Source organism: Mus musculus, chromosome 2 (assembly GCF_000001635.26).
Source record: "Mus musculus strain C57BL/6J chromosome 2, GRCm38.p6 C57BL/6J".
Classification (NCBI taxonomy): domain Eukaryota; kingdom Metazoa; phylum Chordata; class Mammalia; order Rodentia; family Muridae; genus Mus; species Mus musculus.
In genome coordinates, this window is record NC_000068.7 from 37,914,271 (window position 1) to 37,938,258 (window position 23,988).

Genomic DNA, 23,988 nt, shown 5'->3' on the forward strand with positions numbered 1-23,988 from the left:
GACACAAACACATTTTGGTAAATAGTGAACATAGCCAAAAGAATGGGGAAGATGAGAACTGTGTATATCATGAAAAGGAAGAAGTAACTGAAGTCCTCTTTCTTAGAAACAACAGAATGAAATGGCCAAATACAGCTCCTAACACTTCTCACATGGCATCTTCAGTCTAGGGCATGACATCACATTCATCCTCCCAATCATATCTACCCGTATGACAGGAGAGCACTGGGGTCTGAAGCTACTTCATTGTTCTAGGGGCTTAGTTTTTGGATTAGACCCATGAATTCACAAGAGATGAACCAAGTCATGAGTAAGCAGGTATGGAGTCCGATTCAGATTATTGTTCTTCTGTTAACTAGAGCTGCCAGACATGTGCCATGGCACACATATGCACTTGCACCCCTGACATGTAAATGTTTACAAAGATAGCAGCTAGGAACATGAATGACAAACTGGAAAATGCCTATGAGTCTGTGTAGGAGTGTCTAGAATCAGAAAACACACCCATCACCATTGTCAAACAAAGAAGTTGGGTTAGAGATAAAGTTAATATTTGAGGGGGGAAAATGACCAAGAATATTCCAGTATTTAAAAAGCCATAAGCACTAGGACTGAAAAGGCATTAAATACCAAGCAAGATAAAAATGCTTTCATATGTTACAGTAAAACTGTAGAGATCAAGTGAGAAAGAAAAGCTCAGAGAAAAGGTAAGCTTTTATAAAATGACAAATGGATTGATAACAGACTGTTCATCAATAAAAACATGAAAGAAAATAAGCCTTTAAAGTATAAAAGAAAAAAATTGGTAATATATAATTTCATAACCAGATAAACTATCCTCTAAGCATAAGAATTTCAGTTACAGGGAGATCAAAAGAGTTTGCAGATCTCCTAGAAAGAAATACTAAGAAGTAATTTAACAAGAAAAGGAAAAAAGCCCACAGGGAAATTATAGTTTGTACAGAGGTTGATCAATTATAAAATAACTGGTGAACTTCTGTCAGAATTTTGTTGTTTCTTTTTTAAAGTGTAATTAAAGTTATAGTAACAGTAAGATTAGTATTTAGGGTATCCAATGAGTATAATAGGTTAAAGTCTTTGCATTATTCCACAGAACACTAAATTTTAAAATAGTTAATTTATATGATTTTCATACATGTATTTTTTGTTAATATTCTGTGATAATCTCTTCTAAAAAAAGTACACTCTCCTAAAAAGCTTTTATTTGGGCCAAAATGTGTCTTTCCCCTGTTCTATAGATGTAGTTTACTGGTAACATTTACAAATAGCTTGCACTAAGCTAAACTCATGTTCTTATCTATTCTATAGAAGTTATGTTCGGGACCATTTCTTGGGTTGTGCTTTGGTTATTTCCTCATCTGAATTGTTTCTCTTTCCTTTGTTTAATTTCTCATATGAATTTTGATTTTTAAGGAAACTTCTCTGATAGAACTACATATTTACAGAAGAGATGCAAGAATAGAAGGAAAAGTTATCCTTCACCTTTTACCTAGATTGCTGTGCTCTGTGACATGACACAAAACTGCATCACTGTCCTGTCAGAAATATAACAGTATAAAAACAGCAGCATGTTTTGTCACTTAAGTGGGTAAGACACATAAACACTACATGAGCATGCCACTTTACCCTCAAGATCTACTGTGCCCATGGAGCCGGTTGGCAGAACAGAATAGCTTCTGAACTTGTCATGTAATAATGAAAGAGGGTAATGATGAGGGATGGTAAGACTGTAACACTGGGCTGGCGAGATGGCATGTGGGCAGAGGGGCTTGCACACAAGCCTGGCTAGCAGCGTTCAACCCTGGGTCATAAGCATAAGTTCTCCTCAGTCCTCTAGTCCTCTATACACATGATGTGGCACAGCCCTTAGATAAACAAACCTTGAGGAACAGGAGGTAGAGACGATGTACCTATCTCCAAACGCACACATGCTGAATGGAGTTAACTGCAGATATTCCAGGGTGATGTGTATTTTCATGAATGAAATCCTGTATATCCTAATAAACCAAGTCAAATGAAATTCATGTTATACACAAATTATTCTCTGACATTGATTCTACTAGAACAATTTCATGTCATCAAGACAAGTGTTACAGTATGTTGATATCTTTTCTAAAGTCAAGAATGTTCTCTCACTATGCCGGGGCCCAGCAAACACAGAAGTGGATGCTCACAGTCAGCTAATGGATGGATCATAGGGCTCCCAATGGAGGAGCTAGAGAAAGTAGCCAAGGAGCTAAAGGGATCTGCAACCCTATAGGTGGAACAACATTATGAGCTAACCAGTACCCCGGAGCTCTTGACTCTAGCTGCATATATATCAAAAGATGGCCTAGTCGGCCATCACTGGAAAGAGAGGCCCATTGGACTTGCAAACTTTATATGCCCCAGTACAGGGGAATACCAGGGCCAAAAAGGGGGAGTGGGTGGGCAGGGGAGTGGGGGTGGGTGGATATGGGGGACTTTTGGTATAGCATTGGAAATGTAAATGAGTTAAATACCTAATAAAAAATGGAAAAAAAAAAAAAAAAAAAAAGAATGTTCTCTTACGTGGCTGGAGAGATGGCTCAGCGGTTATGAGCATTGACTGCTCTTCCGAAGGTCCTGAGTTCAAATCCCAGCAACCACATGGTGGCTCACAACCATCCATAATGAGATCTGACACCCTCTTCTGGAGTGTCTGAAGACAGCTACAGTGTACTTACATAAATAAATAAACCCTTTAAAAAAAAAAGAATGTTCTCTTACATAACTGGAGTGCAAAGATCAAAAGCAGGAAATCATCATAAGATGAAAATCTCATCTCAGATGTGATCTGATTCAGAATTCACCAACTGTCCCCAAATGTCTTCTTATACCAAAGAAAATGCTGGTTCCCACATTCCATTCAGGTATCCTGCCTCTCCAGTGTGCTTTAATCTGAAATAGATCTTGAGCCTTCCTTTGTTGTGAGATATTAACCTTTTGAAGAATACAGGCCTGCAATCTGGTAGAATGTCCTTTACTTCAGGTCAAACCTTCTGCTTGTCTCTTAATCTGTCACTGTTGGTAACGTGCCATTAATGACTGAAACCTTCCTGAATGTGATTCAAGGGTGGAGGAGGTAGGGCCTTCTTTTATGACTGTAACCTTTGAAAAAAAATCAAGTGAAATCTACATTGGGAAATCTAGAAAATGGAAGTTACCCAACTGCCCTGAAAAAGTTTCTATTTTTATGAGAATTAGAAACTACAAGGTATCAAAAAACTCATCCACCATAGAAAGAAATTGGCCTAACATATCCCTCCACATCATAGGACCTACATACTCCCCACTCATCTTTAGCGGTCTGGCCATATCTTCTAAGAACTTCAATGTATATTAATCAACAGAAAAAGGAGCTATGAAGTCTGCAGCCTAGGGCACAGCATGCATCAAAGATGCTGCGTCTTAGACGTGGATAAATAATGCAGAGTGTCGGCTTCCCACACGCAGAAACAGCAATCGTGTGCACAAGCATATCTAGGATGCCTCATGGTAGAGACTCAGTTACAAGCTAATGTGTGAATGAACCATCTCATTCTGGCTTCCTTAGTCTCTGTGGCAATGTGGAATTATTACACCTACAAAAAGGAAACACAGCAGCCTCCCTGCAGGGTGAGTGCTGCCAGGCTTCATGCATGCTCAGCCATACCCTGTCCTGGAAATATTTTCTAGGGAACCAAGCCCCATGTCTGGGTTGTAATTCTTCCACTCACTGCCGTTGGCTGTCAGGAGCCCAGATCTGTGTCCAGAACACAGCAGGGGTGAATGGTAAGTTTCAGAAAATATGTGAGAAATGCTTTTATTCATCGTAGTTTTAGGATTCTTCCACCCACCTGAACTTTACTTTGATTAAAATGAAAATGGTGAGATGGGTGTGGTGGCTCACACTGTAATCCTAGTACTCCAGAAGCTGAGGCAGGGAGAACGCCTGGAGTACAAGGCCAAACTGGGTTAGTAAGTGAACTCTAGGCCAGATTGAGCTACATATAGTTCAAGATGCTGTTTCATAAGTAGCAACCAATATTCCCACCAAAAACACAAACAAACAAACAAACATACAGGTGAGGGAAAGACAGTAAGTCCACCCATCCCAGGGCTATGGGGCTCACAGCAATATTCCAGGACCATTCTGAGGTTTAGAGCACAGCAGAGAGGGGTGGAAAGACACAGGGCCTGGCTTTCTTGGTTCCAGTGATGACCTGCTGTCAGCTGTGCTGTCTGCAACTTCAGCAAGATGGATCTCCTAGAGAGGGACACGCAGACTTGTGATAAGTTGTGTGTGTGCTTGTCTTGTGGGGTGTCTCAGGGAGTGAGGAACACTCCCCCCAATTTTGGAGCTACTGGAGTAGAGCACTCGATACTTTACTTCAGAGGAACCACACAACATCTAAAACTGTTCAAAGCTGCAGGGGCAATCTGCTGGTCCTAAAGAGGCCTGCAATTCTTCCTTTGAAAGACCCGTTAAGTAAGGGTCAAGGTCTGAGAATAATGACTCAAAACAGGGAAGAATGTTAACTTATAGTCAAGTTGAGTCATTCTATCATGTCCACAGCCACTTAGGCAATCTTAAATTCAACATACTAAGTAAGGTCAGCATTTTGGGGTCCTTGTGAAGTCTGAAGCAGCTGAAATTGGAGAGTAGTGGAAACTAATCTAGGTTTTAAGCATAATATCACAAAAGATACAACATGAAAGCTAATGCACCATCTATTTTGTAATGTCAGCCAGTTTGACCTAATTTGTTATGCAATTTATATTTATGATATTTATTTCTTTATTGATGATAGACTATATGAAACTAAGTTATATAGCATAGCAAGATAGATACCTGAGATTTGTACCTAAAGAAACAGCCTTCCCATCTCCTGACAGTGTCTTGATGCTTTGCCACCATCCCCTGCCACTTCTCCTACACCCCACCAATTCATCGTTTCTAAGATTCTGTTTTACTTATGTATCTGCATATGCATTTTGTATGTGTGCTCTGTGTGGGGGGCTTGCATGCCTGTGGAGGCCAAAAGGCACCAGCTCTCCTAGTTGGAACTGGGTGGTTGTGAGCTGCCTGACATGGGTGTTGGGAGCCAAACTCAGGTCTTCCACAAGAGCAGCAGTGCTGTAACTGCTGAGCTATGGCTCCAGACCCACCCTATCCATTCTTTAATAGTTTAGTTCCTTACTCCCTAAGGTTCATTAGCACACGTTTTATCACAGGCGTATATGGCCTAAGATCATTTGCATTCTGCTAACTGCTGAGGCTTAAAGTCACTATCATAGCATATGTGTAGGAGCCAGGCATGGTAGATCTGGAGCACTCTAATTATCCCGGCCATCTACTATAACACACAGACACTACCATATAGTGGATATTTGGATTATTCTCAAATTCTCAAGAATAAGAACATTTTCATGTCTTTTAGCCCAAATGAGCAAGAATTTCAACTTTATAATGCCAAACTATTTGCCAAAATTGTGGTTTAATTTACTTTTCTACTAGCTTGAGCGCTTATCTCTCCATATTCATCGTTGTAAAGTACCGACTTCATAATCTTTGCTGATCTAATGTACACAAAATTTATCACTGCCTTGGTCTAGTTTTCCTTATCACTGAAAAGCTGGGCATATCTTTCTCAGTTTATGCATCATCCATGCTGCTTCTCCTGTGGAATGTCTATTCAAATCTCCTAATTAAAAAAAAAAAAAAAACCTACAGTGGCAAGAAGATTAAGGGGCTGGCATGGTCTTATCCTAGCAGCCCCACGAGACCTCTGGCTTCTCAGGGGAAAGTGTCAGGGCTCCTTTCCAGGAGTGAGAGCCCTCCTGGGGGGAGTTTACCAAGTAGCTCACAGGCCAGAGAGAAGGGAGAAGAAGTTCTAGATCAAAACAGGGGGGTAGCCTAGATAACAGCAGAGGACTGCTTCTGATCTTTCCAGCACCATCAGGACTGCCAGCTCTGAGATTCAAAATGGCTTTCTTGAACTTCATAAGACAAATAATAAGAAAGCACCAAGGCCAAACCTTACATAAAACTATTATGGGGCGAAAAGAGGCCAGAATAATACTCTTATGGACCATGAAATTTGTCTAAAAGATATGACCACAAAATATATTAAAACTATATCCTGGTGCTGGAAAGATGGCTCAGGGGGTTAGAGCATGCACTGCCTTTCCACAGGACCTGAGTTCTCTTCCTAGCATGCATGGAAGGAGGCTCATGATCATTTGTACTTCCAGCTCTGGGATCAGATGCTTCTGGTTTCTAAGCTTATCTGCACACAGACCCACATAAATACACATAATTTTAAAATAATAAAAATATGAGGCTAGAGAAATGGCTCAGTGATTAACAACACTGGATGTTCTTCTAGCAGATCTGGTTCAGTTCCCAGCACCCACATGGCAATTCACAATTGTCTACAACTTAAGTTTCTAGAGATCTACTGCTCTCTATGGACACTGCATACAAATGGTACATATACATATTGGCAAAATATCCATCTATACATAATAAAAATAAAATAATAAAAAATTACATACCATGTTAAAACTATCTAAAGACACCAAGAAACAAAAGAACTGCATATATCTTAACCATTAGAACTTAGAAATCTGGGGCTAGTGAGATGGCTCAGCGAAGATCCTGAGTTCAAATCCCAGCAATCACATGGTGGCTCACAACCATCCCGTAACGAGATCTGACTCCTCTTCTGGAGTGTCTGAAGACAGCTACAGTGTACTTACATATAATAAATAAATAAATAAATAAATAAATAAATAAATAAATAACTTAGAAATCTAAGAAGGAAAAACATTTTGAAATTAGAGAATAATCTACTCATCAAAGAATGTCTTAAGGAAATTATTAGTAATTTAAATAGTACTATGAAATACTAAGATGGAAAACTAAGGATTTTAAAGAAACTAAGACAGATTGAAGATAAGCAAAGAAAACTAAAAACATGACTAGTTAGACTCTGTGGGGGAAAAAAAGAAAAAATTCTTAAAAAAAAAACTTTATATTTTGCTTGTGAGCCTAGCTTTTAACGGTTGAGCCATCTCTCCAGCTCTAAAAGCCTAGGGATATGGCAGTGGTGGGACTCGAACCCATGCTATCGAAATGACTGGAGCCTAAATTCAGTGCTTTAGACCACTTGGCCATGCTACCTTCCTAAAAAGGGAATCAGATCACATTACAGATGGTCATGAGCTACCATGTGGTTGCTGGGAATTGAACTCAGGACCTCTGGAAGAGCAATCAGTGCTCTTAACCACCAATACATCTCTCCAGCTGTCTCTTAGGTGGCTCTTCCAGATCCTGACCAATACAGATGCAGATGCTCACAGCCAACCATTTCCAGCCTGAAACATTTCTTGAAATAAGGAAAAGACATACAATAATGTATGTTTTCCCCATAATTAAAACTTATTTCAAATATCTTGAGGGACTATATAGCATACATGAGACTACAGAACCTGAATGACCACTCCAGACAGTCTAGTCAATCTGCTAGACATTAGAAAAGGGGGAGAACGAAGAGAGAAACAAATAAACCCATTGGCACCTAGTGAGGAAGAACATGTGCCTGAAGAAAGAAAGAAAATTGATTCCCTTAGGATTTTTAACACATTTGCCAGATTTAGAGACACTTAGACAATACTCAAGGAAGTATAAGCCACAGTTTCTAGCCAGAAAAATGACTTCTACGTATAAAGGGCACAGAAAAGATCTTACCAGCATTTAATTTTGGACTGATTTTGTCAACTTGACACAAACCTAGACATATCTGAAAATAAACTCTCAACTGAGGAACTGCTTCTATCAGACTGGCATTTTCTTTACTACTGGTTGATTACTTGATTACTAGGAGGTCCCAGCCCATTGTGGGACCGCCCTGAACAGGGTGGTCCTTGGTAAGAAAGTAGGCTGGGCAAGTCATGGCGAGCAAGCAGTAAGCAAGCAGTGATCTTCCATGGCTCCTGTTCTTGAGTCTCTGCCCTGACTTCTCTCAATCATCAGCTATGACTGGGATAGATAAACCCTTCCTCACTAAGATACTTTTGGTCATGGCATTAAGTACAGCAATAGAAAGCAAACTAGGGCAACTTGTGTTTTTGAAATTTTTATATATTACTCGGGTCACAAGACACGGAAAAATCAAGCTGGTACTCTATAGGAAGCTTCTTCCCTGATGGCTTTCATAATGCCAGAGGCAGCTTATGTAGGATGTTGGAGAAAGGTCATCAACATCCAACCCAGCTTTGAACTCTGTGCACTACAGTAATGCCTGGCATTGCAAGGTTTGACCATCAACAGTGACACAAATATTACAGAGGCAAACAATAACATTCCAAGTGGCGGACTGAAGGCTCACTCCACAGGAGGGCACAGATGCCAGGCTCTGGAAACCATCACCAAGACCACAAGCAGCATTTGCAACATCGTAGACACAGACACACTAGGTTCCAGTTTCTCTCCCAGCCGCTACCTCATCACCTGGGCATTTTTGCCAGTCTCTTACTCCATTTGCTTTTTTGGGTACATTTTGCGATTTAAAGCATACCTTACTCACTTTCATTGCTCCTACCTATGCCTTCCTGGAATACATAAGTTTTGAAGGCTGGATATAATTTATTTTGGGTATGTGTAGGATCTTTCTTCTATTATCCAGGCTGGCCTTGAATTCCTGAGCTCAAGGGATCTGCCCATCTCAGCCTCTGGGGTACTTTCAACTATAGATGTGCATACCTAGCTCAGGGACTTTATTTTGCTCACTATTATATATCCAAGCACCAAGAAGAAGGTGTGTAGAGGAGAGCCTTTGAAAACAGTTGCTCCCACTTGTTTAAGTGATTCCAACACTCCATGCTTCAAGTTTTATATCTAGCATATCAGGCATAACACTGCATATTTACCCAAGAAAATATAAACAACTGAAAAACAGTAGAAACCCATAAGCATCAAGTGCCTTTCTCTCATGCTACTTTTGTTTGACACTTGTCCATGAAGGGTAACACCAGTCACCTCAGTATAAAAGTTCCCTTCAGGACTAGATGATGGGAACTTGTTTAGGACAACCTCACTCCCTCCATGCCATTGTTAATGCTGGAAGATGAGAGCAAAAATGCCGCACAGTAGGAGAATGGGCGAAGGGAGGCTAAGCAAGTGGCATATGTGTAATACCAGTGGGCTGTGCACTGATAGAACAGGGCTGAGTGGAGACCTGCCAGGTCACATCACTAACAGGGACCAGCAAACCAAACATAAAATAATCTCCAGCTAAAGGCTTTCCAAACTCCCGCCACGCCTCCATGGAATGTGACTGCTGGTGATTTGGGCATCGCTGGATAAAAGGCTTCTTGTGGCAAGCAGGGAAGAACATGGACTGGGACTTTACATCTGCTGTTGCATTTGATTCTCAAAGCAATTTTATGACAGTGGCATTCTTAGCCCCACTTAACAAATGAAAATCCTGTGGTTTTGGGGGGAGGGTGCTCATGGCTTCACAGCTTTTTAACGCTGGCTCTCCCAGAATCCCATTTTTCTTTAACTTGTTCCAAATGGCTTCAATAATACATACAGAGAACTTCTCTAACACTGGGATGGATTACCCAGAGTATGTTTTATAAGATTTCCTTACCTGCCAGCCTCTAGGAGGAGGCCACATACAATAACAAATTGAACATTTGCTCACTGATCATTGCTAGGCAATAGATGCCAGCAAATTCACTGAAGTTTGGAGGTAGTCAATCAACATGTGCAGGTTTCTGACATTATGTTTAGCACTGGGTCAGCCCCAAGAAATTTGAGATATCTCTCTCTTGTTTCATAATGAGGTAGGAACAAGCCAGACATAGATCACTGAGGCCTGAAGGTATTTTTCGCTTCCTTAATTTATAATTGAGAAAACAGGGTTCAGGAAGGTATGATAACTTGTTGGAGCCACACAGGTAGAAGAGGTAGAGTCTGGATTTGCATCAGGTCGAATGAAAACCCAAGGGGCTACATTATGTTACTCACCATGTATTAACTGCTAAGGAAGAGGGTCCATAAATAGCCAACTGTCTGTGTCTGGTTGAAACTTGCCCCTATACTCCTGCTCTGCTTTGCATAGACATGGCCAACCTGCCATTTAACAGGGTCTGCTGCTCACCTGGTTTTGCTTAAATAAAGCATCAGTGAGACATGGAGGGGGACGCACAGGAAGGGAAAGCTTGCATGCCGCTACTCCACTCTTACTACCAGTGTAGATAGGCTGCCCAGCAACGGCTTGTCCTTGTGTGATTCAGCCCCCTCTGGCACCCAGACCACTATGCCAGGCTTCTCCTTGCTTCTGCAGGTGCTATATCCTAATCTTGCTTCTGGGGGTCTCATCTCAATTATATGCTTCAATCCAGTCAACTGGTCTTCCTCTTTGGGAACAGCACCATAGCCACTGCTGGTCTCTAGGTTCCCTCTGCCACTTTGAGTCACAGCTCTTCTGTAATGTGTTCAGCCATTTTTTTTTTTTTTGTATTATTACCCCTTTCTGTTGTCCAGGATAAAACCTGACATGTGACTAAGTTACCGGACCTAGGGAACAAACAGCATAGCTTATGGCCCCAAGCTATGAAAGCCCAGTGATGGCTGGGAATTGGGTCTCAATATCACCTGTTGGCCCAAACTGATCAGACAACAAAAGCTTTGGGAAAAGAATGAGTTTGTTTGTCCTTTTCCAAGCTTCACAGACAGGACTGGAGTAGGAAGAACACAGCTGGTATCCTAATTGCACACTCCACATCAGCCACACTGTTTCCCCCAAACTGCCATGAGGAGTAAGAGCCAGGCAGGGGAGGGAAGGGCTTCTGAAAAGTACTGGGCTAGGCAGAATTAACCTTTCATTGTTCTTTTCTGAGCTGCAGGGCTTCTATAAGGTGCACTATAAATATATAATACAGTTGTATAGGTGTCATGGACATTCCAAAGTCTGTGGGATTAGAAACCTATCAACCTCCAACTCTTCAAGGAACACTGCTAGAAGTGCTAGATCATGGGCGCATTCTTTCCTGGCCTTCTTATAGGCTGGGAGCTAGCCAGACATCTTCATCCGCAGTCACACTCCGTCCTGTCAATGCCACGCTCCTTTCAGGCCCCGACTCTCTGCATGCTCTGCTTCCTTCCTGCTTCCAGGGTTTCCCATCCAGGTGCCACCTTCCCTGGGAAGCTTTCCTTGTGCCCCTGTTTCCAACAGCCATGAAAATCCCTGCTACCTTCCACAATACTCCACTCCTCTGACCGCAGCTCTCTGCTCATTTCCTGCCTCCTCCCCTGCAGTGTTCTAAAGAATAGTGACTGAGTCTGATTTGTCACAGCACAACAGCTAGCGTGTAGGACAGGGTGGGTAGCTGGCCAGGGTCATCAGAGGGTCATACATTTCAAATGCTTGTAGCACTTTCTACTATCAAGGTTTAATAATTGACTTAAAAATTTAATTTACAAATTAAAATAAAAACTATTGTTACAGGCATCTTTACTAAGTCAACTTTTATGAATGTACTTACTTTTATTATGATGAGAATAATTGATTTTTTAAAATCCTAAAATTGCCTGAACACAGCCATGAAAAACATGGGCTAATGCTACCGTGAGAAAGCTTCCCACCACTAGGTGTCAGCCCAGGAACAGAGGAGGAAGGCTGTATTCAAACTCGTGTTTTACTTATTCATCCAATTATCACTATAAATATCAAATATTTAAACAACAAAATATTAGGCAATTAAAATTATTTATTAAGGGAATGTTTTTAAAAAGATATATAAAATTTTGACATTTCCCCTTTGCAGAATAGTTTATAAATGGTGTTATTTTAACCTGTATTTGTCAAGAAACATTTGCACAGATTAGAGGAACTAACTCCTAAGAGGAAAACCAACTCGCTTTTCTTCAGAAAGGCCCCCAAACTGTATATAACACAGACCATATGGTCACCCCCACTGTGGAGCGTGTGCAGAGCAAAGTGCATTGCCCCCACAGTTAGGCACATGGAGGGGTTGGATCCCAGTTCTGCCATTCTGAAAACAAATGTGACGCCATCTTTCCCAGCCTCGGTTTCTTGTCAGTAAAATGGGGCTATCTGACTCTCTGCATGGGGACTGAAAAACAACAAAGGGACTGTAGTACGTTAAAAGCCCCAACAGAATAAATGTTCTAGTCTTTTATTTTCCTTTAAGTCTTAATGATCTATGTAACAAAACTGCTTTGCAGATCCCAAACAAAAAGTGAGATTATAAGAGCTAGGACCATTCATTCATTCAAAGGATAGCTGATGAGAATGTCCTAGGTATTGAGAAGGCTCTGTGTCAGGGACACTTGTGCAAACATGACACTTCATGCTCTCCTGACCAGGTCTCTGTGGTGACAGACTGTAGTGTCATTATCTACTGCAGAATGTATCCAACAACCTGGCCCCTAGAAAACCAATGTGCTTGGAAGCCTAGTGTGTGTGTGTGTGGGGGGGGGGGGATCGGGATCTACCATTTTCTCTTCTACTTATCATTATTACCACAAACACCATGGCTCCATGAATGTTACAGTCCTCTACTGTATGCAGGTGTAGGAAAGAATGGTATGCTGTCCTGCACTTGAGAAGCTCACAGCCTGGCTATGTAGGCAGACTGTTAGGTGTTATTGGAAACGAATCAGAAAGATTTCCTTTTCAGGGTTTCATTGAAAAGGCAAAAGGTCATATAATTAAACTGTTTGATTTAAACATGGTAACTGTAACCACCTATGCTTGCTCCTACTTCCAATAAAGATACATTTACTGCTGTCACAGCCAATCCTGGGGTCAAGCTCTCTTCATGCACACATAACCTAGAAGAGAATACAGACTGCACGATGACTTTACACATGATCCTTTCCAGATCCTAAATGACTCTGGTCAGTTTCCAAACAGCTGCCTGGCCAGGCCTTTGTTTTATGTTGATATGCTTGCTGTGTGTGTTAGCTTGTGTGTGTACCCTCAGATGATGTTGTAGGGGATACTTTCTTGGTTGTTTGTTTGTTTTGAAGACAAGGTTTCTCTGTGTAGCCTTGGCTGTCCTGGAACTCAATATGTAGTCCAGGCTGGCCTCACATTTAGAGATCAGCCTGCCTCTGCCTTCTGAGTGCTGGGATTAAAGCATGTGCCACCACCGCCTGGCTACATTAAAACAAAACAAAACAAAACAAAACAAAACAAAACAAAAAACAAAAAACTAAGTGGCTACACTAAAATATGACCACCACTCCAAGCATAGAAAGCAGGCATTAGCCATTCATATGCTCACTAACAGTCACTGGCTGAACATGGACTGATGCTACGTGAGGGACACCAGGCCTGTCAAACTCATTCTAAAGGAACAACATGAGAAAGGAGGCAGGATTATCAAATGGAATCTAGTGAGGGTTTGGTGTTCTGCTGAGACAACCTGTAACACGCTACTACATTTTACTTTTTCACATCTTCTCACACTTGGGGGCTTACATTTTTCAACTGGGCAATCTACTTCTAGATTCATCGTGTGAGTCTGAGGTACAAAGCCTCCAGAACTGTACCAGTGTCTGTGCTGTGGCTGATTTGGTGAACCACAGTCCTTTCCTCAATGGCAAAAGCTTTCTCTCTCTTTAAAAGTTCCAATTATATTTTCTTTAATATATTTTTAAAACTGACTGTCCTCATTTTAAAAAATGATTGTCCTTATCTTGAACTACACCTACCTGTAAGTGCTGGGAGCAATGACAGATGAACAAATAGCAAATGCTTATTAAAGGAAATCATTTAATGTGAGATTTTATTCAATTTTGGCACACAGAATTTGAGATAAAAGATGTATTTCCTCTGCTAGCTCAAAAGTGGAGTCAGAATGGCTGTGGGCTCTGTGCTCTGAATGGCTACAGGTGCCCTGTTGCACACACATGCCATTGTGCTAGAGTGCAGCTGTCCCTTTCTCTCTTCTTCCCACTTTACCTCCCTGTCATCCAGGAAAGTGCCAGTATCTTTATCAGCATGGCACTGTGTAGGCGTTTTATATGCATAACATTTTTCTCAATATTCATACAAAATAGGTGCTATTTCCACTTACAGATAAGAATTGTGAGACTCAAGAGTGGAAGGACTTTCAAATGCATCCACTAATAGATGAGAGAGTCAAAGCCAGGTACCCACAGCCATGCTTGCCCTCAGGCTGTGACCTCCTCAGCTCCCTAGAGTCACAGAGCTGCTGTGGTGGCTCTGAGAGCCCACTGCCAGGAGGGGAGTGTCACTCCCTACTCCATTCTCAGGACATGATCTTGAATTCAGATGACTAGTAGTCCAGACAGAGGCAGGGGAGAGGGAGGAGAGAGAAAGAGAGAGGGGAGCCCAGTGCAGTCTATTCTGAACTCGTGTTCTTAGGGCACTTCCTTGGCTTAGGCTGGTGGTTCAGGCTGTAATTCCCAGACTGCTTGCCCACAGGTGGGAAAACAAGATAGCTTTTCACAAGCCTTTCCCAAATCTGGGCTTCATAAAGTTACTGCTAAGCATGTAACAAAAGCACGGGTTCTGTGAAGAGTTCCACGGTGACAGGGATGCTCAGCAGAGAAGCATCTCTGTATAAAGTCCATCTGAGCCCCTCAAAGCACAATGTTAAACACTGTATTACCACGAGACAGCGCCTCCACACCAGGCATCATGCTTGTGCACATGCCATAGAATTGGTCACAGGAGCCAAGAGGTGAGACTACTCACCTTTATGAAGTCCAGGTTTGTAGGAAACATTTGTGAATAGTCAACAGATGAAGGGAAAACACAATGGGGTTTGTTCATGTACAGACTATAACTCAGTCTTGAAAAGGGATGGCATTTTGATATCTATTGCAAGTTTGATAAACTTTGAGTTTGTGTCACATGAATTAAGACAAAGGAGGACAAACACAGTGATATTCTACTTCTAGAAAAAAATCAGTGGGAACATAGATGGTAGATTAGAGGTTACTAAGTACTGCAGGAGACAGACAGGAAGTTCCTGGTAATGAACTTTCAGGATCAGCTGACTGGAATGGGAGATTATAAGAACTTTCAGGGTGAGGGTTGTGTAGTCCTGTGAGTGCAGCCATCCCTCAGCTGTGCAACTGGCAATGGTCTCAACAACAAAGCTTGTATTTTCCACAATTGAAATAGTCTAAAGACAGACTTCAGGTCCATTCTAGGCTTCCCCATTCAAATGATATATATAGAGTCACAGGGCCTGTGCTTGGTCACAGGTACTCATTCCAGTCTTGTTTCCCTGTTCCTCATCTGTGCTGAGTGTAGTGTCTTAAGGCTGCTCAAGTCCTTCTGGGTTCAAGATGGAAACATGGGCAATTAGTCACTACCCTATCCGAGTTCTAGGAATCCTTTATACACCACACCCCATCATGTGGGCTTCGGTGTGCCCCACTCAGCTTCTCTCATATGAGTGAGCTGAAAATGGCCTTTCCCCACAGTGGAACAAATAGGCCCCTAGAGTCAGGCTCCTGCACACACCTGAATTTCTTTTACCCAGAAAGCTTAGGAGTAAGAGCATCTCAAAGTTTTATTAACTGAAATGTTGGTAGATTATTACCTAAAATATTGAAAGGTAAGAACAACTTAACAGCCCAGCAGGGGAGTATGGCCAGGGCAACAATGGCTGTGGCTTACTCAGTGACATACAGTGTAAAATGTATAAGATGCCACATTCAGTGTGGGACAAACAGACTTTATTCGTTAATCTGTTGAGCTCTGGATACCCTTTGTATCATGGGAAACAAGCAGATGCAATGCATTCATAAATTGCATATACACATACACACACAAACACGTTTGGTGGAGTTGTGGTGATGCCTTAATTTCTTTATTTACGAGTATTTCTTATTTTTCATCTCTCCAAAAGTAAACATAAACACAGGTTTCTCTCTGCCAGCTCAGGAGATGGGCAATGTTACTTAAGCAGAATTCTGAAACCTGTGGTACAGTTCTGACCTGGTACAACACAGTCTGGTGCATTCATGCTTGAAAACCAAGCTATCAATCTGCCTTTATCTTAACTTCTATGCCTTTGAGGGGTTTTAGGTGGATAAATATGACTCAGCAAAAACCATGTATAAAATCAAGGGATATAAGGTGAACGACATGAGTGTTCTTTATCAGCATCTAGAATGGACTGACTGAGATGGATGCTGAGTGTTCATACAGCTTGTTTATAGCATTCACTCCAGCACTAAGGGCAGGGTCTAGGCTCCTGTCACCACAGGGAAGGCTGGCCAGTGGGTTGGCCCTGAGAGAGCCACACTGGCTAACTAAATAAGAGTACCCGTAATGTTTCACCAAGCCGTGTTTCCACAGCCAATACACAGAACAGGCCACTTCCCTAGGTACCAAGCAAATGTGCTCTTTGAGTAGACATTTCCAGGACCCATATGGCCAGATACAGGAGATGTATCCTCATATGCACTGCCTCAAGGTGACTCCATGTAGAGGAGGAGTTAAGAGACTGCATAGAAGGATCAAATGAAAGCTTAAACTATCTTCAAGAGTTCGTCAAAACAGGCCAGTGCATTTCAAAGGGGGTGGATCAGTCTTGCTCAGATTTCCTGATGATATCATTTTGAACAAAGGAGCAAGGTAGAATATTCTTTTTAAAAAGCATGCCTTCTCCCTAGGAGAGAAAAGGGGACTCAAGGCAAACTCAAGAATCACACTACTATCCACATCCTGTGAAAGTTGTATTCTTCTACCAAGCAGATAATGGATCCTTGGCCTAGCAATTAAAATCATTTGTCTTTTATCCCCTTCTTGCCAAAAAGGACCCCAGCCCTAACTAGTTAATCCCCAACACACACTGCTGCTCCCAGAGTTGCCTGGCAACTACCAGGAGGCGTGTCAGAGAGCAAGAAAGGCCTAAATAAATGAGCTGGAGCCTGTGCTGTGCTTGACATGGATAAAGAGGTTCTCCGAATGGGGCTTCCTGGCTGCTTGTGGTTCTGTCATTTAAGTGGGAAGAACAAGTTGGCTTGGGCAACACTGTTAAATGCCCTAGGCTTTGCCACTGATTTTTTCCAGGTAACTGAAAAGTGGGTCACATACCCCTGTGATTTGCAGACACCTCCTCTCTTCCAGGAAAAAGCTATTTCCAGAGACTCCAGACAGGATAAGGAGCAATGCATGCACACGGAACACAGGCCTGGGGCTAACCTGTGCCTCCCGCACTCCCCTATCCATTCTCTGTCCATTAGTCCAAAATACACTGGCTAACACCTACACTCTGTGCCATGGCCTGCCTAGGATGAAACTTGTGAGAACTAGAAGACAGGCAGGAGAGTGCAGTGGGAGGAACCTTGTCTTGGAGTCTCCTCCTGGCTCTCCTACATTCTGGGAAGTCATTGCCAAGTAGAGCCTCTGCCCCATCTGTAAATGGACAAGACAAAGGTCAGGTAAACAGGAAAGATCGTGGCTGGGAAGCCACTTGAAGGTGAACTATGACTGATTTGTGGGAGCCACTGAGGAGGGGTAGACAGTTATTCCTCACTTTCACTTTCTGACTACAGGAAGTCCCTTTGAAACATCTGGCCCTGAAAAGACCCACCTAGACCAGGCTAGGCTCAGTATAGAGAAGCCTCAGCAAGATGGCCCTTCCCTTTCCTTTGGACACGGGTAAAACAAAGCTCAAAGGCACTCTGAATGTTTCCAGTAAGGGAAAAACATAAGCAAAACAAAATAAACAAATAAAAAACCTACAAAGGCTCTCAAGTGAGCTCTAAGTCATAGGCAGGACCCTTTTAGGCCAGGCTTCTACATAGGCAGGCAAGGATCAACTGGCCCTACAGGAGCTGCATCCCAAATACTTCTGGCTGGAAAGGAATCCTAGCAAGAACAGGAGACAAGCTGCTGTCCAAGGGCTGGCAGGCAGGCCCTGGACTAGGCTTATCCAAGTTTCACTACAATCCTGCAAGGATCAGGCTCCACATGGAAAGAAACTGAGGCTCAGAGGTCTGAAGGAGTCCTAAGTCACAGCTGCCAAGGAGCAGAGCAGACAGCAGCAGCTCATGCTTTCAGAGCAATGCAAGTGGTTACTCTGAGGTCACCAGTTTCCTACCACAGCACAGCACTAGTCTGGGTGGGAAGATACCATAGCCATTTGGACAGCAACACAGCACAAGTAGTAATGGCAAGTGTGGCAGAGGGTTGGGCAGTGACTTCCAGGTTGCTCAGGGCCCTCCTTTCTGCAGGCGCTCTCTGCTCTCAGTCTCTCTGCAACTGCTCTGCACATGGCCACCCATTTCTTCCTCCCCTCAGCACCAAAGCTTGAAATGTTCTTGGATCCTGAGTGTTGATTCTGAGTGTTGAATAGAGCTGGCCCTGCCCCTCAACTGGGCACTGTGGGAGAGCTGGTCCTACCTCTCATGGGCTACAGCACTCGGAAGAGTGAGCCCCACACCTTGCCTGGGCAGCACAGTAGAGCTGGCCCTGGTAGATGGTGCAGTGAGCTGTACCTGGAAAGCATGGGAGCAGGAGAGCAGGCCCTAGTGGTATGGGTGCAGGAGCGCTGGCAGGCTGACCAATTCAGCTACCACCCAGGCCCAGATCTACCCCAACATCTACTCCATCTATGAAGTGCTGGAGCTGGTGAAGGGGTCAGTCCTACAGAACCAAAGCTGAAGGATGTCCATGACACAGGGCATTAACTAAGAGGCGTCTCAGTAAGGATCCAGTATTGACAGTGTGGCAGAAGTCAGAGACCTCAAACCAGACCAATGGCTCATTGCAAAGATCATTTGCAAGCAAAGAAGTGTTGGTAAAAGGGTATATACTGTGAGATACATAGCAGCTTCCACTGCAAGATGTTGTTTTGGTTTTTTGTTTTTGTTTTTTTCTTTAGATAGGGAGGTTGCAAGGGCAAAGGGCAGATATGGAGGAATGGAGGGATGAATGAAATTGGGGTACTGATGTGAAATTAACAAAGGATCAATAAAAAAGTTAAAAATATTCCAATAGAAAGAACTAAAAAAGAAAAAAAGAAAAATCATTCAAACTACATATGAAGATAGAAAAAGCTGTTCTTATTAGTGTGGCTTAAAATTGGGGGATGTTAACAACAGCCAATAAGACCAGCATCAGGATAATGAGTGGGCTTTGGCCCTTATTTTAAATCAGAGGTACTAGATAAAACCCTGTCAGTGGGCTTATATATTCACCCTCTGGAAGCCTCCCAGGTAACTGTGGTCCACAACCAGGCTGTCCTCAATGACATTTGATAAGAGATTTTATATGATGTTAAAGTGCTTACTCAGACTAACGGCAAAAACAGACTCGTAAGTGGGATGCTGAGTTGCTTTGTCAAGGATAGCTCAACTGCCTAACAGAAGAAAACAACAAAACTAAACTAAAACCCAAGACCCAAGCAATATGAACCAAAAGCAAATCAAAGACAAAAAATAGGGTGGAGGCCTGCTGACACCACTTCAACTCTAGATGATGGGACCAGGGTGCTTCTTATTTCTGTTTCTTTAAACATTTTAACCAAGATCGAGTGCGATTTTATTTTATTCTCTTAGTGCAATGGATAGATCTCAAAGCCTTGTGTGTATATCATGCAGGCTACACTGAGCTAAATCCCCAAAATACAGTCTGCCTGCCTGCCTGTCTGTCTGTCTGTCTGTCTGTCTCATTATGAGTGTATGTGGGTGTGTCTATGTGCTTGAATATTGTGGCTCATTGAGGCTAGAAGAAGGTATCAATTCTTCTGGTGCTGGACTTACAGGTTGTTATGAGTCTCCTAATGTGGGTGCTAGGAACTGAACTCAGGTCCTCTGCAAGAACAGTATGCATTTTTAACTGCTGAGCCATCTTCTGAGCACTAATTTGTGCAATTTTATGAGCAGACCACTAAAAAATGTATAGTCGCTGGGAAGCATTCCCATCCCATAGTACTGCTGCCCCCCCCCCCCCCCCATCATCACCCAACACTCCATTCACTCTCCCTGCCTTGCAGCTGCTTCTCATGCTCATGTGTGCTCGGCAGCCATTGTAAACAATCTTGCATGAGGTATTGCCTCATTTTTCAATGAGGAGAACTAGTAGAATTAAATTTATGATTTAAAAATCACGTAGGTAACACAGTAACCACTGTTGGTGCAATTCTTAATTGGGAAACTACGGGCCTTCCGGTGTCCCTTTCACAGACAAAAGCCATTCTTGTACAGATGAATGCAAGTGAAAATGTGACAGGCCTGCCACAGCCCATGGATTCTAAAATGAAAACTTCTCCCCACCAAAACACAAAGTTGTGCTCTCTTCTCCATAATATCTACAGTAAATGACCAAATGACAACTTAGATTCAAGAAAACATCTATAGCCAAACCTATCATTAGTTCTAGATGATGCTTTAATGTCTATGTAGTATGCATCACGTGGGGTTACAGAGATACATAGGCATTTCACAAGTATATACTGTGACCATTTAGTCTGTGCCAATTCATTTCCACCACAAATCCATACCATACCACATGGTATGAATGCCAGGGCATCAGGCTTTCCTGTTTGTACCAGAGGCACCACCATCCTCTCTCAGGTTCCCAATCTCTGGAGCCACTTTGACATTATATGCCATTTGTCTACTATGTTTCATCTATTACTAGGCTAAGCCTCTTTTTCCACCATGGAACATTCTGGTGTAGCCTATCACTGCCTTAAGACTCAACCCTGCCATCAATGGTAGCATATCTCCATGCTGAACTTTATGTTCCTGCAGAGTAAAGCACACATTCCTATACCAGCAGCCAAGCCTCTGTTGAATCTCAGTCCATCTCCACCTTCAGACCACAAGCCTTAGTATGCTCGACAGCCCATACTTGTGACAGGGTATGGCACCTCTGTTCTGTTCTTTCTAGCCTCACTCATTAGGTCTCACCTTTCCTAAGACACTTCAGGGCTGTTTGAGGCTAAGACGAACCAGAAGGAAGAAGCAAGGTGTATCCACTTTTGTAGGTAAAGAAAGTAAAGTTTAGCCACACAGGGGGACTTCTTGAAGTTTTATGCAGCTAAGAAGCCCTGAGCCAGGTTTAAATCCTTAAGTTTCAGTGCTTTAACCCAGAGCCTGTCAGTCAGGGGCAACCAGCAATTCCTCTTCTGGAGGTGTGTGTGTCCAGCTCAGATCCAGAACTATGCACTGGATTCAATAAACTCTGGATTCTAGGCATGTGACAACCATGAGGCAAGTACCAGGGTGAAAATGTGTCCAGCTTTCTGGGTACCCCCATCTCCACCCCCCCAGGCCTGGGGAAGGACTGGGCCAGCTTTCCCACTCTCCTTTTAGAGAGGGGTGAGGCTAATATTTCCTTTAGTTACACTAACTTTTAAACCTTGATTGGCTTGGCTGGGCCCAAGATCATGTCAGAGTTGGAGCCAGCTCCCTTTCAGACAAGGAGGACATGGGGACTTGTTTTAAGCTGATAGACATTAGGAAGACCTAGGAAGAGACTAGAAACAGATTATGTTGACCTGGATCAGTATGACCACAGTTGGTCTCTCACACAGAGTCTTCCTGGGCTAGACATGCATTGTGCTCAGCCAGAAGGCAAAAGTAGGCCGAGTAGAGGGACATCAGTGGAAGCTTCAAGTGGAAGCAGTAAGAAGTTGTGGAGCTGCCTTTGATTTGAGGAAAGACCTGACCTCTTTGTAACTATTCAACATTACCTCACAGGGCAGGCAAGGGAAACGGTTGGTCATCAGGCTCAGGGAAGTAGAAGAGCTAGGTATGTAGGTAACACTATTGCTCAGTACTTACTATGTTGTGCTCATTTAAATCATGACTATATATAGGGAGCCACCAAAATGTGACTTCCTAGGATGAAGGAACCCTTTAAAAGGCAAGGGACAGTGAAGTGTAGGGCAAAATCATAAGCTTTGGGGCTGTTGGTAAATCATTTCTCTTCCCTGAAGCCTTGGTATCCTCATCTGAAATGTGGACTTGGTTGTCACTATCCCATAGTTGTCCTGTGAGTCTTCATGAGAGCTAGACAACCATGAAGGGACTGGCATAGCATTTAACACACAGGCACTGGGGTACATTCTTGTCTTCCCTTTATTGTAAGAGGGAGGGATTCATGTAAAACTCCTTATCCAAGACCCTCCATTACACACACACACACACACACACACACACACACACACACGCACGCACACACTCACAGAACCTTCTCAAGGTGAACCAAGGATTTCTCATATCCAGAAGTGGCTTCTTGGTCCCTAATCAAACACAGATGCTGTTACATGCCAAGAGGCTACTTACTGGCTCAATTTTCAGTGCATTCCGGTAGCTGCCAAAGAAAGCAGCCTGGGCCTTGAGGAAGGCTCTGGCCACCCCATCACCTGTGGTTGTAGAGACCTTCTTCAGCCTGTTCTTCAGGGAGGAGATCTGGTGAAACATAAAAGAAGACAGTGTGAGAGCAGGTCATAGAGGGACAGATGGCTGAGCCTGGCACCAAGAGGGCCTCAGACAATTCCAGGAAGGGGTCGGTTTAGTGGGGAAAAAAAAAAGGTGTTGGGCTGGTGAGATGGCTCAGTGGGTAAGAGCACCCGACTGCTCTTCCGAAGGTCAGGAGTTCAAATCCCAGCAACCACATGGTGGCTCACAACCATCCGTAACGAGATCTGGCGCCCTCTTCTGGAGTGTCTGAAGACAGCTTCAGTGTACTTACATATAATAAATAAATCTAAAAAAAAAAAAAAAAAAAAAAAAGGTGTCCTCAGCATTAGGAATTGCTGTGGTATATTTCACAAATCTCTAAATGTACTCATTAGAGAATATAGTTTGGTGGTATAAATGTAAATGTAACAATCAAAACCATCCAATTCTAGAACATTTTCACCACTTCCAGAAGAAACCTCATGTTCCCACCCTAATCCCAGACAACCATGCACCTACCCAAACCATCCTGCATAAGTCAAATACATGGAACTACAGGACCAGTAGGTAGCTCACGTGACCAGATTCTTTCATGCATCACAATGCTCAGTTTTCTTTTTCTTTTTTTTAAGATGTATTTATTATTATATCTAAGTACACTGTAGCTGTCTTCAGATGCACCAGAAGAGGGCATCAGATCTCACTACAGATGGTTGTGAGCCACCATGTGGTTGCTGGGATTGAACTCAGGACCTTCAGAAGAGCAGTCAGTGCTCTTAACCACTGAGCCATCTCTCCAGTCCAATGCTCAGTTTTCTATATGGCAATACATATCAAGTCTTCATTCCTTTCTGTGGTTGAACAATATTCTACTGCATACCATACTTTATTTACCACTTTCTGCTTTGTGGTGATGAATCCTAGTAGCTATTATACAGATTCATGGTATGGAGACAGCAGAGGTTTGGAGGCAAGAACCTGAATAGCAAAAGTTGCTTGTGTAGTGAAGATCAGCTGAAAGGACCTGCAACTGAGTACAGGAGCTAACCTGTGAGGTGGCTATAGGAGAGGGTCATTTGCTGGGCTACATCCAAGTCAGAAGGGGCAGGAACAAGCATACCGGAGTCAGCCACTCCACTTCTATGAAGTGAGGGGAAACAATACAGTCTTCATCTGAAAGTAACTGGACATCTATCGTATCAGCCATGTGCACGTGTGTGCGTGTATGTTGTACACAAGCATGTAGTCCTCTGCTCTGCTTCCCTTTCTGGGACCACAGACTCAAAGGCCACAAAAGTACTTCAAAGTACTGAAGGGTCCTGAGGAGTGATGCAGGCCCTTGGATCCTTGACCTCTAGGAAGGTTCTGCCATAAATTTTCAACTTGAGATAGAAGTATGAAAAAACATGTTTTACTAAAATGTTTTAAAAAATATTACCTACTCCCAACCCCCCAAATAATAAAAACCCTGTCCCTCTTGAGGACTAGGGTGACATTTCCATCCTTTGAAATGGTGCCTGCCA

The 23,988-nt window shown here is 42.9% G+C and overlaps 1 protein-coding gene across 20 annotated transcripts in view; it reads right to left on the reverse strand.

Moving 5' to 3' along the window:
• The window catches only part of Dennd1a (DENN/MADD domain containing 1A), a 488,421-nt gene that overhangs the window by 115,281 nt on the left and 349,152 nt on the right, over positions 1-23,988 (reverse strand). For all 20 annotated transcript variants that reach the window (NM_001362978.1, NM_001362977.1, NM_146122.3 and 17 more), the window contains one exon: positions 22,349-22,474. In NM_001362978.1, the coding sequence (NP_001349907.1) occupies positions 22,349-22,474 (126 nt within the window). The remainder of the gene's footprint in view (positions 1-22,348; positions 22,475-23,988) is intronic.